Source organism: Osmia bicornis, chromosome 1 (genome assembly GCF_907164935.1).
Source record: "Osmia bicornis bicornis chromosome 1, iOsmBic2.1, whole genome shotgun sequence".
Classification (NCBI taxonomy): Eukaryota; Metazoa; Arthropoda; class Insecta; order Hymenoptera; family Megachilidae; genus Osmia; species Osmia bicornis.
The window spans coordinates 16,805,335-16,823,882 of record NC_060216.1 but is presented as its reverse complement, the minus strand read 5'-3'; the positions used below and the strand labels follow the sequence as shown (position 1 = coordinate 16,823,882).

Here is an 18,548-nt window from a genome sequence, read left to right as displayed (position 1 = left end):
CTGAAACAGTCGTAGAGCCCTGTGTGTTTTTTCATCATCCATATCATCATCGTTTTACAAACCTAACCAAAATCTCACTCTGTCCCACTCGTCCGTGACACAAATTCTGGGGATATGGATGCTTATGGATAACCCCTGCCTGCCTGCCTCCTGTAGATGCCTATAGACACATATTTTGCCCTGTGTGTATTGCGCGCGTCTGTCCAGTGCTGTAGACGTTCATGGACACCACCAATTCTGTGCTATGGACGCCCATGGACGCCTACAGACACCCGCCATGTGCGCTGCGGACGCGTGCAAACACTAGCCTTGTACTATAGACGTCTATGGATGTTAATCCTATGGTACGGACGCCTAAAAAGACACACCTGTCGGGTCGGGTGCACTATTGTAGGGAGAGAGGAGAAAAATCCATGCCCCCTATCGGACACCTATTGTACCGAAATTCGGAACTTTTATACATTCGAGCCGCATGCCGGGGGAGCGCTTGCGAGAACACTGTCACCGTCGTCTCGCCGCCACCTAGCGGTCCCCGGGCCGAACTGAAGGCGTCCGAACTGACACTATCAACGTCCATGAGCATTAATTCCGCGCTATGGACGCCCCTGGACGCCTGCAAAACTAATTCTGCATCTAGCATGTACGCTTAAGGACGTAAGCTCTTTGCTATGGACGCCTCCTACATACGCTAGTCCTGCGCCATGGACAGCAGGATTTGGAGAAATTTCAAGCTGAAATGGAACAGGACAGTAGACTCTCTGTCTGACAGCGCGGTGAGAAATGACTTTGTCCCTAACGTAAGCCCAATGGAAAAACAAAGAAGGGTGGCCCTCGGAATCGAATAAGTTTCTCGACCATATACATATTATGTATGTCCTCCATGAAACAAGCAGATAACTTTCCTGGGCGAACGGGTAACCATTCTGATATCTTTCCTTGAAGAATGGCGCCTTGTAATACTCTCATCGCGGTTGAAATTTTCTCGGTAATGACTGTGAAATTTAATCCTTTCAATTTTATGCTCGAATTCTCGACGATCTTGTAATTACGCTTCAAATGCATCGGGGACGTCTACTGAAATGTAGGTAATTCGCGTTACTTTGATCGAAGAGTGCCATTGATCGAATTATTATAACCCTTCGATTTTCATCGTTATCACGCTCTGTGGTTGCAAAGAAATTTTAAATACTGCCATTTAAGAAATAATGGTATGAATTGTTGAAACTTATTTTCTTCTCAACTTTTAAAAAATAATTTAACAATTCTGTGTCTCTTATAGTAAGAGCATGTTGGAAGGTATTATTATAGAGAAAAAGAGGAGAGAATTAATAAAGCACCAGGCAATGCACAACAAATTCAAAAAGAGAGAAAAAAAGGGAAAAGGTTTTTTATTCAATTCGTTTCGATACTTCGGAGCTGTTAATTGCTCCAGTTTAGCTCTCACAAATTTGCTCGTTGCTCCATTAAACTTTTAAACCAGGAACTTGGAGATAAAATTGTAATTACTCATGGAGAATTTGGAACCTTTTACACATAGCGTCAAAAATATGTGACTAAATTTAATATAACAATAGAAAAAAGCGGAAAAAAATATTTCAAATATTTCCATTGAAGATTTTTAATAGAAATTGAAGAAAATGAGACCGTCAGGCAGGAATTATTGACCTATACTACTGATCAACCTTTGTAATATTCATAAGGCTTTTAAGCAATGTATTATTTTTATGATAAATTAAATTATTTTATTGATGCGAAGGTCGCTTTATCTTGATGCAAGCGTTCAACTCAACATTCCTTAACAAACAAAGGAGTGCTCAATATGCTGACAAGCGAGAAAATTAATTAGTTTCTCGACGTGCTCGATGCAATTTCACAAATGACCCTTTTGAAAATTATTCCGGAAATGAATTTTCAATTTCACCCTTTCAGTTTTTACTCATTAACGTCTATACACCCCTAGAAACCATAAAATTATTGTGTTTCGCTATCCATGGACCATTTTTTTCTTCATCCCATCTGACATTTGATTTATTTGATTTATTTCCATTCGAACGATTCGTGTTGCTGTGAAACTGGCCAAGTAATGGCATTTGATTGTCGAATATAATGGAAATCAAAGAGACCATTGAACATGGGAGGGGATCATATTATGCGTAACACCGTTCCTGTTCTATCGAACTGGGCTATTTTCGACCATAATGGGAACGTGTAACGTAACCAGATTGCAAAAGGACCGGTCGGAGAATTAGCAAATCGCTTGATTTTCCCGGCTGAAATTGTATGCTTGCTGGATTTTTTTTTGTAACCGAGTGAAATCGATGGTTTCTAGTGTTGCTGGACCGAAGGTAATGGGCATGGGCAAATGGGTCGATGGAAAATGTTCAATTATTGCGGTGATCGGTGAACGGTGAACGGTCGAGGTTGGAAGGAAATTGGATAATGTTGAAGCTGATTTAAGATAAGGATAAAGGGACCACTGACAGTGTGATGCAATTTACTTCATAAATTGTTTAGTATTATAAAAATTTAGTATCGGTTCATAGTGTACTTTCATTCAAGGAAACAGGAATTGTAAACAATTTCAAGCCTAAATCTATTCTCGGGGGCGTCAATTATTGACCTATACTACTAATATTTACATAAAACTTTGAAAAAACCATGAAAATGTATAAAAATTTATTTCTCTCATTATATAAGTTTATAGTTCATCGTGTTACTATTCAGAATTAACGTAACAAAATGTTTCACTTCCAATTCACTGCCCTTGGCTGTTAATTATTGACCTACACTACTGATATTTATATAAGACCCAAAAACGATTAAGAAACTTCCTAAAAATGAATTCCTTCAACATCTCAGTTTACAATTTATCATATTAGTACTATTGAGAATTATTGAGAGCATAGATTTCAAAGTCAGCTTACTTCTGTTGGGTATTAATCGTTGACCTATACTACTGAGATTCCCACAAAACGTAAAAACCACTGGAAAAACTTCTAAAACTCAACTTCTACTATATGGCCTTATAACTTATCGTTTTACCCCTGTTTCATTGAAAATCCATGGAAGCTGTCATCTCTACCAAGGCTAAATTATTCACCTACACTACTATACTGCAAAGTGCAGGTTAAGTCTTAAAACGATCGAAAACTTTCCAAATTGATTGCTCTTCGTCTCAAACTGAACATTCATCACCTCAAACAATCAGAAACCTAATTACCCATCAAATAAACAATTCCTTTCGAGGCAGCGTCTACTAAAGTTCACTTAAAGATTCCCATTAAATCTCTAAAACTCTCTCCCGTCCATTGGCAAAAGGACACTCGAACAAATTACCGACGGCTTTTAATTGCCCACGGATCCGATGTTCATTAAACAGCTGCCGCGATGGATCAAAGTAATGCAACCCTCGATCGAAGTCACGAAAAGCTTCAAGTTTCACCGATCGCTCGTTACCAACTAATTTGCCCCCGGACAGACCACGTGTCCCGCTAATTGCCCGGCAAAGAAAGTTTCTCAGCCACTACAGTTGCTTCGGGTTGATTGGGAACTGTTTTGGGAAGTGTGGCCACATCGTGGTTATTGGTTTCCCTGGAGAATTGATGGGACCGGAAAATAAATAAAGAAGTAAGCGCTAATCGGTTTGAAACTTTTTCTTTTTTTCTTTTTTGTTTTTTAATTTCAGATAGAGGTTTCTATTAATTAGCCTAAGTGACCAAGAGAGTCTAATTCGATCTAGACAGCCTAACTTAAGAATCCATCCTTCTTTCATAATGAACTGATTTCTTCTTCCATCGCTGTTTTTTTCCCTGTTACTTGTCTTTATAATCGTCTTTGAGGTGCTATTAGTCGGAGGTACACCATTCTGAATCTGAATAATTAAAGCCATCTTTCATGATTTTTTATTTTTTAAACGATAAACTAAACCGAAAATCTGTTACATACACTTTTTTGTTCATATCTTAAGTTGTACGAGAATATTTTTAGAGTTTCTATACTCTACGAAATGGCAGAGTTACGGCTGTCTCATCGTAACTCAGTTAAACCACTTTCTTTAAAAGTAGCCATCTTGAACCAGCTGTATCTTCGTTATCTTGTTAGACAAAAAGAGTTCCAAAGTATTTTTATATCCCTTATAAAGATACTTAAAAATTTATATAATAAATTTCTCATTTATCTCATGATTTGTTTGGAAAAAAATAATCACAAATGACTTTGATTTTTCAGGTTCAATACACCCGGAAGATCGTTCAGACAAGTATTACCTATACTGTGTCAGTTAAAAAAATAAGAAAATGGTGAATTGTTTAATTTAAACAATGTTTGATCGTGTTATAGCATAAATAACGCGTATTAAAGCATGAAATTGAACTTACTGTTTGCACGAGTTTCCCGATAAACTGATGGACTATCCCTTGCTAAACCCCCAAGGGTAAAACGGTAGACTATGGGGTTAACTATGGGACCTTTCAACAGGCAATTAACACAGCAATATACCTACGAGTTTCGCTGCTACCAATAATAATTCTCTAAAGTATCACACCGGAATATGGGGATAATTGAGTTAATTAATGTATTTTTTCTAACACATGGGACTGTCATAGGACAGTATTATAAATAATTAATACAATACATAAAAAATGGGATAACAAAGTAACCGTGCACTTTTTTATGAGGGTGAAGAAGATTTACAGGTGCCCAAGAAACTTTCAATACAAAGTGGAAGTATCAGCGGTATTTAATCACATCATAATTGTTCCATGGTAATTTCATAGTAATTCCATTTGTATAGACTCGGTTTCATGGGCAATTGAGAAATTCACTATTTATCTTGAGATAATATTTTTCAACGGGGTAATTATCTAAACATTAATGTCACACAAGGCTGAGGGGTCTAAAAAGGGATGTTCAAAGAAAAAAAATCACTTTTGAAATAAATTTTGTGTCACGTACCCTTGAAAATTTTCAATATCATACAATAAATAAATTTAAAAAATAAAAAATATCTTTTATAGAAAATTAAAATTAAAAGAAAATTATACAACCAAGAGTTAATTCAAATTATTCAAATTTCATTTCAAGAATTTCCTGCTTATTTTTCATTACTTTTCGCTCTGAATTCATAAAATAAATAGTTTTAATAACAGGTTTAACAGTGTATTTGTTAACAAGCTTGGGTTGTGAATGTTTGATTTCATTTAAAAAATTTTTAAGTTTTATTTGAAAGTAATGAAAATTCTTATTGTTTTCTACGAAAATTTCACCGAACGATTCGAGAGCGTTCCTCTCGATCGGTAGTTGCTTATTATGCGGTGCGAACACGATAACTGGGCTTAATTAAAGCGAGAGTATGCGTCGTTAATTAATGCAAGAATTGCTCGCATTACTGTTGCTCGTTCAAGTTGCATTCCAATTGTTTGCTGAAAGATTTTTGGTATATCAATTGTCTCTTGAAAACGATGGAAAATTAACGATAATAGTAATTCATAATTTCCAGTATATTTCTCAATCAAATTTCTAAAATATTGTAGAACACTTTTTTTATTTTCTAAGTCCTGCAATTTTCATACGTGAAAGTGGTTCATAATTCGTTTCCTGATTAAATAGAATTTTTCATTCGATTACAGCCGGAAATCAGGAGGAGGAGTTTGTCGACCCGAAAGTGGCGGACAGCAACTCGACCAAACCACTCGGACGAAAATTAAATTTCTTTTCGCGGTTAGCGTGGAAACCTATTTTCCTCATGGAAAATATGAAAATTCTTAACCGATAAACCGGATTTAATACCAGCACGGTTAATTTGAAAATTGCTTGTTATTATAAATCAAGCTAAAATATCAGAGCCGTTTTTCATTCATCTTGTATTTTCAAAATATAAAAGAATAATTTTCAAAAATTTGACAATATCAGAACGAAAAGTGATCAGATAAACAGGGTGTGTTAAAATGGTTTCTGGATTCAAAAGAGCCATGAAATTGTTATTTTTATGGCGTCCCATATTCTTCAAACCATAAATTAAAATAGAAGAAATTTTTTGACAAGTCTGAACGACCTTCAAGATTTTATTAATTCATCTTCGTGTAATTTTCATGAAAGATGATTATTACCTCAAGGTGAATGCGTAACGATAGGCACAAAACATCATGGTGGTGTACACACATATGTATTTACAGGACACGAAACAAAGAGACTATGACACACATTTTGCCAGGGTTGAAATACGTTAATTATCACGGGGATAATTAATAGGTACCTATTAAGGGAACTGCGTCCGAGGTCGTCGGCATGCTTTCTGCCACGAGGTTCAGGAATACTGTCAGCGACAGCAGAATCGTCACTCCTGTGATATTTTGAGAAGATTTTTTACAATATCACTCAACAATACTCGATCAGTTTTTACGTACATATGTGGCAGTCAATGCTAGAAGATATTTAATTAAGAATAACTATTGGAAGATTTAATATTTTTTTAATTGAAATTGCAAAATTTTTAATTAATTGAATATTAAAGTTTCCAATCGGTTCGATATAGGAATGAAAAATGAAATTGAACAAATTTTTTTTTAAGCAACAATATAAGAGTCATCAAAACTAAATTCCTTTCACTAAACCCTTGCTTTTCTCCTGAATTTCGATGAAAATCCCTTTTCTCTGAAATTTCTGGGTAATACTGTCGTTCGGTTGGTTAGATCTTATCCTGTTGAAGGGTCTTTTAAAGTTTCACGATGAAATTCTACCAAGTTTTGGGAAGAATTCAAACTGTCTAGCAGAGTTCGATGAACGATTTCAAAGTTCAATTGTTTTTGAAAACAAAGATTGCAGAATAAATTAGCCTGTGAGAATTGATACCAGGTACTATCACAACCCTTGTGAATTTTGAAGAAATAGAATGTCGTCAATTAAAAAATTACACCTTCTCAAAGAAATTTTGTTGCTGAAATTGAACATGAAATACGAAAAATATAAAGCAGACCACTAATTAAAATTTACTTTGTAAATCTTGAAAATGAAAGTGGTTTCAACAAACCGTTATTACTATTAATTTCACGCTGCTTTATGATTTCCCTTTGCGTTATAACGCAGAGTATATCGGTGAACCAAAGATTCCGTAATTTCCGGTTGCAAGCCTACACGATTTCGTGACCATAATCGCACGCGTCAACGAGTATTTCAAGCCGCGTAACTCGTTGCGAAGCCATGCTGCAAACACAGAGTCAGCTCACTCGTTAATAACTTTACGCGGTGCGGTTAACGTGTCTGGAATTGCATTATTACATAATAACCGACGTCATTTACGATCCAGCCCTCCATAATTTCTGTTCAGTCAAGCCGAATTTTCCATTAATTTCAATTTCTCTTTCCCCTTACTCCTTACCTACTCAAAATCGCATGATCCAACGCATGATCCTTGAAATCTAATATTTATACATGTCATTATTCATTAATTATTATAAAGATTGGGTGATTATATTTCAATCGTTTATAGGAAACCTATGTATTAAATTGTTACGCGTCACATGGAAAGCGAATACATAATGGTTTCATGATAGAAAAGTTTCACAAAATGGCACTTATGGTATATCATCAATTTGAAGCATAAAATCTCAGGAAAGTGACGGTAATAAATATTTTAAATACAGAGTGGCTGGTTCTACGTTGAAACAACGCATTAAATAAACTTTAAGGTTTCATTTAATCTGCCATAAGTGTTATTTTGTTTGCGACACTTTTCTTTCATCAAATCGCGTCCATTATCAGAGAGAACTCACGCGACGGAAGATAAACATTAGTTTATCGTTGTCCACGTTCAAACAAATATTGCTGTTATCGTGCAAGCACACGTACACCGTTATACCAAGTTAATTTCCATAATTTCCATAATTTCCATAACGTGGAACTTAGAAAGCGGATTAACACGTTTCTGGTTATGGTATTTTGAACGCAAGGATGTTTCGTACTGTTACAGTTACTTAAGTTTTCAGCGTACTTAATGCAACCATCAAGATTTCACGAATTTTAGGTTGTTTATACAGCTACCATTGTTAATTAGTGTCTAGGTATCCGTTTTTCAAGAGTTAAACAGAAACATTTGGATCGTGTTTCTTTGCAAAGAGATTTTAATTCCTTCAGAAGCTGTAACCGACAGGGCTCGGATAAGAGTTCGAGGTGAAATTTCGACGAACCGCGACAAGGTGGATCCGTTGCAGGTGGCAAACCGCCAATAACATCCGGGCTTGTTGGGTCTGTGGATGGAAAATGGGGTCGAGGAAAGCTGGCAATTAGTTCCTTACAATTAGCTTCGAACGCTTGTATTTATTTCGCTTAGTTACATTGCTATTTAATCACGCACGTAACTGACACTGTGTACCTATTCAATTATAATATTATTCAGCAGAAGTCATAAGTTTGAATTAAATTAAATTAAAATTAAAATTCTTTTTGCTTTAATTTTCCATCAGCCATTTTGTAAGAGAGGGGAGAAAAAGGAGTTTCTGTCTCGGGATCGTCTGACAGACTCGTCGTCAGTGGGGCTAACAACAGACCGCAATTCGAAACTTCTATACTCGTATGTACATATGTATGTACTTACATTTGTACATACATACATATATTCGAACTGCATGCCGGGCTACCGCTTGCGTGAACACTGTCACCGATCACGAAACTCTAACAATTTTATATTCAATATATCAATGAATTCGTTAATCAGCACTCGAATAAATACCTTTTCACCCTGAATACCCAATTCAAATCCTATTCAAATTCAGCTTAAACCCATTCTCAGCTAACTGTTACCTTCAAACTCTCTGAAACTTTCATTCCTATCACAGTACCAAAATCCTCGATTGCACTCTGACAAATCATAGACGAATCTTATAACACGTTGTAGGTCTAACAAGGAGAATCCGTCTGTGAAAATGATGCCCCAGCCTTCATCCAACAGAACGTTCACTTGGCTCATGTGTATTCACAGGCACAGGCACAGGCACAGACACGAGCGAACCTTTTGTCATGGTAATTCTCAATCAAATACACTTTCCGTGAAGAGGGTCGGTGTCGCTTTTGCTAGCCTTAACATGCTAGGTAGGTCTGCACACCCTCCGTATTTATCCGGTTAATGAAATTCGCGATGTGCCGAAACCAGCCGGAATTTACAACGGCATAATATTATGGAAATTTCATTCATGGATGTTGCAATAACGCCTCCGCTAAAGAGCTGCACTTTTTACTCCATAATGATAAACTGTTGGCCATCATGGATAAGATCGGTTAATAATAAGATCGCTCATCGTCATTACGGTATTTTATATTTCATTATTCATGTTTGAAATGAGAATGGCGATGGGTCGTGCATCATCCGAAGTCTATTCACACTCGGCAAGCATAATAATTACAATTTATCCTGACGAACGGAAGTGAATTCCCGTAGGAAATCTGGATAAGAAAGATCTCTATTGTTGTCACTTTACATTGTATCTGTTCCAGAGGCAGCAGCTGAAGAGAACTTGAGTCACTCCGGGAAACTTTGAGGAAATCTGATAGTTTTGGTAGCTGTTCTATTAGACTGACGCGACGATGAGAATAAAACGACTTCTGAGCTTCCATCTTGGAGCTTAAAATTGAGGATACGAATGGTGGTAGTAGGTATACACAATTGGAATTGATACAAGTCGAAAGGAATTAACATTATTATCCCTCAAATTATAAGAAAATATTCTCGTATGGCTTGAGGAATTTATAACAAATCTGTGCAATAAATTTTCCACTGATTCTATGATTTCTCCTTAAAAAAATTATGAAAACCAACTGATTGAGAAATAAAGAAGAGTGGCTGTAAATCCTTACAAGTCAGCAAATTTCTTCACGTATCACCAAGCAATCGACTTCCGTGTTAGAAAATGGCGGAAAATTCGTTTCTTCCTCGAAGGTATCTCGTGGAGGATTTCCGTGGACTTTGATTGTACGGTAGCGGAAATTGGGACGGTATGCTTCGATATAATCGCGAACAATCAAGGGCATAGCTCAAGGCGTGCTCACCGGAAAAGAAGTGGTTCGAAAGCTCGATGGTTCGTTGCTTGAATTCCTAATAAGCTTCCAGTTTGAATTGAATCTCGAAACACGAAACTTTTCCTCAATTTCTTTACAGGAATTTATGGTTCCTATCTTTTGCCAATCTCGAATTGTTGTAAAAAATGTTTCACTTATTAGAAAAATAAACAATTTTTCTGAGAAGTATTCGGAATTCAAAAATAAACAAAAAGAAAAAGAGGAAAAAAGAAAAGAAATATTAACAAACATATCCAGAAAAATATTAATGTTTCTTCGAATGAAAAATTGTCTAAATATAAAATAAAATTATTCTAATCAGTCAAAATCAGAGTTGTAAATAGGATTCCTTTATCTCCTTGAAATTGCATGTGACGAGGATAATTTTTAAGAAATCCTTCTTCTGATTCGACGACAGCAGTTCTGACATGTACATAGCCCGACAAACGAACCGCAATTACGTTTTAATTGCGCTGTTCCATCCATTTCCCGCTCTTCGTACCTTGTTCTCTGCCAACAAACACATACACACGAATATGCTCATCCTGAAAAGGATTTGATTATGCAACGTTTCGCGGAATGAAAAACTTCTGGATCATTTTCCGCCCACTACAGAGGGTGATTCAGAAAAGTCTATCTCCATAAATGAAGAATTGTTACGTATCAATGATTGAAAATAGTTATATAAGAGTACTATCAATGTTCTAAATACAAAATGGCTGACAAAAGTAAAAGTCATTATAGCAAACCATGAGTCAAATTGAAATTTATGGGATAAAAATTTTGCAAAACGGTACTCATGGTACATTAACTTAAAGTTTAAGATTCTTTGTAAGCGGAGGTGTTGAAAAGTAGTAAAAGTTTCATTTGCTTTGCAATTCAACAATCAAAGCATTTCATTTTCAACGATATCGAAGGAAATTTCCCAGGTGCCCGTAATTCGTCGAATTTCCCAAACGTATTCATAATATCAAGTTATTCGGAATATTGTACCGGTGTGCAGCTGTTCTTACTTAATAGCTCAGCCAATGGCCGACACGAAGGAAGAGAGAATATAATATCATAGAAATTCCATTGCAGCAGAGTTTCATCATCGTCCATAGCCTCAGGTATATCCAGATGTAAAACGAATTCCCTTCGAAGTCAGATCAGAAATAAGATTCTCTTTAGAAATTCCGATTATTCGCCATACCTTCGGAATCATAGTTATCTCTAATTTCACCTAACTGTGTATCAATTACCCTGATTTTCAAACGTGAAAAGACCGAAAGAAATTCATAACATAAGAATTTTACAAAATGACACTTATGATACATCAAATTAAAGCTTAAACCTTACTGAATGAATCGCGCTATATGTATAATACAAAATGTCTCGTCTCCATTTGTAGGAAATCAGAGTTTTCTAACATATGAAATTATTGTAGTACATATACCCAAGTACTTAGGATGACGGCGGAAAAATGATGGCGTTTCATCTGGGTTCTATATTCTCAGATCTTGTACATATATGTATGTAGGTATACATATGTGTATATCGACAAGACCCGACAAAAGGATGGAGTTACACTGTAGTATGTATAATTTAATGACACATCACTCATTTTGTGATGTTTAGAATATCGATGATGCCGTTATACTCATGAATCTTTAAGCTTTAAATTGATGTATCATACATGATATTTCTAATGTCAACACTGTGATCAATCTGTACCGAGTGAAAATCCCGTTGACCACCGATAGATAGACCGACGCGACGTGTCCATCCCCAAAGGAGATCGTTGACCATAGACGGTGTATTTTCACGGTGTTTTCCCGGCTGGACGGTGTTCGGAAAATTATATACCCGTCCATACTCATGGGACGGCTGGGATGCAGGCCACGTTCCTATTTGTATGTATACAACGGAGCCTGTATGTGCATAGCGGACAATTGTGTCCGCACTGGGAACAAGCTTTCGAATCCCTGCCAGGATCGATTCCGACCCTGTCTGTCATTGCCAATGGAAATTGAATTTCCATTGCGAAGTTGTTTCTCAGAAAACTAGGCTCGTCTGTGTTTGCAGCATCTGTGTTTTCATAACTTGCACAAAATCATCGGGTGAGGAAAGATAAATTCAAACGCGGTTCAACGATAAACCCGATGGGAAAGTTTCTTCTATGAAGAGGACAGCTTCGTGTAATTACCCTTTAACCTGACCTACGAAGACTAACATGCACCTTGGAGTTTCCGGAACTAGCGGAGGGTTTCACGTTTCAAGGACTCCTTACTTATGGAGCCGAGTTTTGCACGCGATACCATCATGGTTCGAAGAGTTTTCAAGTTCCTGACACGTTTGCCACTCCAACCACGAAAGTTTTAGACTCATAGACTTTCCACAATTTTCAACCAGCAAAGAGTAGCATATTTTTATTACATTCAACTCTGCTTTATATCTTTCGTTATTTAAGTTATGTGGTGTCTTACACCACATCGTCCTGGCAAATTAGCCTTTTCTTTTAAACCATAAGATCAATCGAAAACCTGTTATATGCATACATTTTTTTATACATATCTTAAGCTACATTTAGGTATTTTTGGATTTTTCATAATTATCAAAATGACGGAGTTACAATCACTTTCTGTAGAAGTGGTTCCCTTGAGGCAGCTGTATCTCCGTCATTTTTCCAAGTATAAAAAATCCAAAAGTATCCTTAGATAACGTAAGAAACGTACAAAAAAATCCATTCTATTCCAAATTTTTTAATCACTTTTTCCGAAAAAATTTCAAAGTGGTACAATCTGATTCTCCGAATAGAATCCCCTGGAAAAGGGTGACATTTCATGTTTCACGGTTCTGGCAACGCATCGCGTCGTTCTGAAATAATTAATCGGTTGTCCACGGGCTGACAGCCGCAGAAGCCAGACTACCATCCCGTAAGACGTATACGCGACGATCGTTCTCGGCCTCATGAAGCATACATCGACCCCGACGAACTTCACCGCCGACCTAATGCATTATGCACATCGTGCACCGTTGCTCTGTACAGATTTTAGCCGCGTTGTAATCCGTGTGATGCATCCATCCTATCCAAAATTGAAATCATGCGACGCTGGAGGCTTTCTTGGATACATGGTCACCTCGCATCCGTGGATACGGGTGTTTTACTGACTGTCGGAAAGAATACCAAATAGACTCGTGAATTCCTTTTTTTTTTACGCAAAATTTAGTACGACCTAAAATCCTCCTATCGCTGTTTTTCTTTCGAAAGCTAATTAATTAATTAATTAAATTAAATTAAATTAAATTAATTTAAATTAATTAATTAATTAATTAATTAATTAATTAATTAATTAAGAGAAGGAGAAATCGGAAGGAAGTCAATATCTGCATTAGACTCTTCCGGTAGATTAATGAAACGAAGCAGATGTTGGAAGAAGAACAGAATGACTATTGATCCAATATCAAAGGCGATTCCCTTTGAAATTAAAAATCCCACGGCTAGTTCTACTACGTCCAACTATTCGACATGATCGATAAAAATCGAAAACGTCGTCCGAGGTATCGTCCTGTCTTTTGTGATCGATAAAGAATCAATCGGTATCATTGACAAAAGCATCATTCATCAGTTTTATACAATTTCAATTTCATGACATAAAAGTACATAAGTATGTATTACAAAATATCACTTTATTAATATCATCATTATTTCGGGAGATAGATAGGTATGAGCCATTGAAAATTGAGTATTCGTTAGTGAATAATATTAGTTTAACGAAGCGTCAGCCATTTTCTATTAAGGATATTAATAAAGCGCGATATTAACTGGCACGTTTTAGTAGGAATTATGGTTTAATTTAATGCATCATAAGCGGCATTTCGTTCAACTTTTATGTCATGAAATCATCTCGGATTGTCTACATTTCTAAATCTGCCATTTCTCAATCACCTTCTGTAAACTGTAAACTGTAAACTCTTATCAGTGAGTTCGATCATCTTGTCGTCGCGACATTTGTCAATGACATCGATCGTACTGAAATCTAATAAAAAAAAAAAAAACTGGAGTCGATCACGTTCCTATCAATCGTCGTCGAAACGAAATGAAACGCGCGTGACAGTCATATACATATTATAGTATGTGTCATAGTAACGCATTCCGACTTGGTGAAATCAATCAAATAGAATTCGCAATACTCCCGGTGTATGTGTATGTACATACATACATACATACATACATAATGTAGAAAAAGAGATAGACAGAGAGGAAGAGATAGATAGAGAGATAAATAGATAAGATACATGTCGTGTACACAAGTCGACAGAACGAACGGAAGAAGATAGAAAACGAAAAGAACAGGTGTGTATGGCTGGTGTGATACGCAGGCAAGGCATGCTATGAGTTACGTTACCTAAGGTCAGCTTCTCCCCGGAGTCTGGTGGCAATGTGAAACCAAGAAGAGCCATGCTTGATATCAGCACACATGGCACGATCAGGTTGAAAAAATAATACAGGGTCCTCCTACGAATTTGTATGGTGAACGTCACGTCCACGTATGGCTCGGGGCAACATTGGTACGTTATGGTATTCTTCTTCCCTGGCATACCTATAACAAAAGAAAACTAAGAATTTATATTGTCGATTTGGTAGAGATTAATGTTACAGGTCTTGGAGGCTCGATACAGATCGATTTTTATTCGCTTTTAATCGGTCCCAGCTGGTTCTAGTATAAGAAGTCTTGGTATTCTCGTTCCCTTCCCAATATTTACTTATTAAACTATCAGAGATTCCAAAAAATTACAATATCTAACTTTTTAAATAAAGATTCGAAATAACGCGAGCATTGAAAACTCGAGGTATAACCATAAATCTAACAACCACAAAAATACGAGCGCACTCGTGATTTCGTTTTAACAGCCTTCACGAATAGAATACATCCACCGGAAATCTTACGACCTCGTTTATAGTCGCGTAAAAATTTTAACTGTCCTCGTTGTTTCAACTGGTGACCAGGCGGAAAAAAGAAACGAACAAAATGTCTACGTAATTTTGCGTCGTTTCATAAAGGAGTTAACGTCGCGTCGATCGATATGATACAGTTGGTTAGAACGTAAAAACTTAATAAAGAAAGTCAAACTGTTACATTGACTCTTCCGTTTAGTAACAAAAATGATTGCTATGGTCATAGTAACAGTAAGATTTTTAATTATGGGATCAGGTTTATCAGGAGAACAATAATTTGGCGGGGAAAGTAAGGAAAGCACTTGTTGCTACACCTGTGGGACATTTTTACTCGTCTAATATTGAGATTAATATTTCTATTACGTAACATTTATAGAAAAAAATTTGTAAATTTTAATTAGTAATAGTCCTAACAGTGGGTCATAATTAAATTAAAACACTTCAACACTTTCCTCGATATTTATAAAAGTAAATATTTCTCGGCTTTCCTTATTAACAACACCCAAGACGTTCCCCACTGAAAATTCTTGATAGTCATAAATGAAGAAGGTATTCAGGTTATAGGGTCGTGTCGCGCTACGTTGCCTAGCCGTGTCAAAGAAACCAAAATTTATTAATGCAATTTCACGCCAGCATATTCGCCAAGATTTCCTCTCCTCTCTTCATTATTCATCCGTCGCATTTCGAATTCCTTGCCGCGTGCTTTTCCTATGCCAAGTCGCGCAAGAATGCGGGAAAGAGTATACCAGTTGCAACTTTCATAAGCGAGGAAAGGATCATCGACGAAGCTGAAGAGGAGCCGGAAAAATAGCCACGAAGAATCGAAGAAATCGTTCGAAAGACTTAGCTCGTAAAAGGGAAACACGGTGAAACTCTTCAGGGCCCTCTTCTTGCTCGTGGGATAACAGAAATGTTGCTTCCTTAACGATTTTCATCGACGCGACGACGCGACGACGCGACGACGCGACGTGCCTTTACGTTTCGATGCACCGAACAAAATACGGAGAAAAGAATGCCGAAGAGGTGAAATTGAATTCTGAAGGACAGACACTCGAGTATTTGTGACTTTACAATGAATAACTTTCATTCAAAGGCAATATTTTTGAGGAATTCATATATTTTCCAGAAAAAAGTATCAAAAGTTACCGATTTTTCAGGAGTGAAACAATCTTCAATCTCTTCGTCTATGAATAAATTAAACTGCTCGAAAAATAAACTTACCAATAAGGTACCATTCTCCATTCGTAATGAAATCGGACAGATCACCGCCTGTTTCTGAACTCAGCACCAGATCCACCTGTCAAAGTGAAAATTCAATTACAGCAGATATGTTCTTTTATACTGACAATCAGAACAAATACACGTGCATTTGTAGTGCAATCTATCACTAATTTTGCAGTCACATTCGTGCAAGGGAAAGGATAAAAGGGAACACGATGGCGAAGAGTGAAATCGATGGCGATTGAAAGATTGAGTCTTGCGATGGTATCGAGAAAAGTAAAAATCCTGAATTTCCAACGAACTCTCTGACGACATTTCAGACATTTTCTTCCTAAAGGAAATCTCATTTTCGAATTTCTTTTGTCTCTGATCGTGAGGATAACACCTCGAAACACCTCGAGGCATTTCCAATTGATTTTTTTCTCTTCATGATCAACTTCCCAGTATTTCATGTGAAATAAAAAGAATTTGTTTATCAAATTTCAGAATTTTATTTAAAATTCTCGCTGAAGAGAATTTTATTGCAATTTAAAGAAACAGCAGAGAACGAGGAAACTTCGGTAAGGGTACTTATTCCCTGCTCGAACGGTTTTTAAATGGTTTCCTTTAAGCCCCCCTCGTATCTGTTGCTCTTTGATCGAGAGCCAAACGAGATGCGGTGGTCTACCGTTTCAACTTTTACGATCACCATTTCCATCCTCGAAGCTCATCGGAATTACTTGGAGAATCTTGATCGTTTAAATCGAACATCCCGTTTACCGTGGTCAGAAAGTTTGTTTGTTTCATCCCTAAACCGCGATAAAGTTTGACCCATTGAAAGAAAGAACATTGGAAAGGTTCCTCAACTTTTGCTAAGAAAATTGAATAAGTCGTTCGACAGATTTAAAGAAATTCGAAAATTCAAATTATTAATTTGAAGACTCAATTCGGTTCCACAAAAAGAGTGCAAGAATAGAAATGTATAGTAGAACAATTTCAAAATAGAAAAATAAGTATTTCAAATAACGAACATTTTGAAAGATAATTGATTTTGAGATTAAAATGGATCATCCTATACGAAAATATGTTCATAGCTGAAATATGCACTCTTCTTTTTAAATTCATCGATTTATATACAGTGAACAAGTTAATTCAAAATCGGTGATGAAGAAAGCAATTTTCGAATATATAATTTCCCACTAAAAGTGATGACTGAACACAACCCCCATATAATTGGAATAATTCGTAAGCTATTGATCGACCTTTCAGAATAATTATCAAATCCCTGATGAGATTTGTGCAGTGAATTGAGAACCACCGATGAAGGATTAACGTTCTCAGTGATGGGAAACGCGATTAACATTTTCAGCCGGATATCGTCATAAATGAAAAAAGTGAAAAACGTATGCCATCATCATCAAGGTGAATCTATGAATCTGTGCTATCGTAAAATGGCAAGTTTAATGTGGCAAAATTGTGACGAAGCTCCCGATCAATTGAATGCATGACACGTTACGACGATATCCGTCTATTTACGCACGGAGCTCTAAACATTGCAAATTATACACAGTGTCTCGAAAAAGATGTACACCATAGACTTTCACAAAAATCAGTTACATATTCCTTAAGCAAAATTTATGTAGAAAATTTAGATTTTTGGTTTTCTACTGTAGCCGTTTTGTTGAATTAAAACAATTCAAAAATATTTTCTTACATCTTAAAATATTGTATATACTTGCATAGAACAAATTTTTTTTATAAAAAAAAATTATCAAAAGAGAACTGATTTTTCAGGTTCAAAATGTTTTTCATCTCAAAAACAAAATTCCAAGTTACAAAATGAGACAAAAATCATCGATAGTTTTCTATTTTCAACAAAATATTTAAATTTAAACTCTGTACATCTTTTATGAAACAGTCTGTATATAAAAGTGAGGTAAGGATGAACACGTGCACTTAAAAACGCATATTTGGTAATTTACATATTGATCGGAAAATTTACATAAATGATATAATATGTACATGCAACACGTACACACACACACACATGTTGTACATTAAATATACTATATTTAGCCGTTCGAATGTTGATTCATTGTGATGTACAAGTGGTTGGTGAGGGTAGGTGGCTAAAGGGTTGGTGAAAAGGGCTTGAAATCAGTATTAAAAGGGTTCGTGTGAAACGGTGTTCGAGAACAACTTCCTTCTTGATTTTCTCTACACTTTGAATGAGCTTTGGGGTCATGTGGGGACACGTATATTATATGCGACACAGTAATCGATGAAATGCGCTCGGACTACATTTTACACCAGCTTGTAATGACAGCTGTTTGAAATCTAGTTATTTATGGTAAGTCACTTA

General features: G+C 36.3%; 1 protein-coding gene across 6 annotated transcripts in view; it reads right to left on the bottom strand.

The window, feature by feature from the left end:
* Nucleotides 1-18,548, bottom strand: part of LOC114871907 (neuronal acetylcholine receptor subunit alpha-7) — a 114,677-nt gene that overhangs the window by 26,580 nt on the left and 69,549 nt on the right. For 4 of the 6 annotated variants that reach the window (XM_029178486.2, XM_029178480.2, XM_029178483.2 and 1 more), the window contains exons 7-9: nucleotides 16,208-16,283; nucleotides 14,436-14,630; nucleotides 6,254-6,340 (exon numbers count right to left, since the gene is read on the bottom strand). In XM_029178486.2, the coding sequence (XP_029034319.1) occupies nucleotides 6,254-6,340; nucleotides 14,436-14,630; nucleotides 16,208-16,283 (358 nt within the window). The remainder of the gene's footprint in view (nucleotides 1-6,253; nucleotides 6,341-14,435; nucleotides 14,631-16,207; nucleotides 16,284-18,548) is intronic. The other 2 variants (XM_029178484.2, XM_029178485.2) reach the window with 1 other exon arrangement.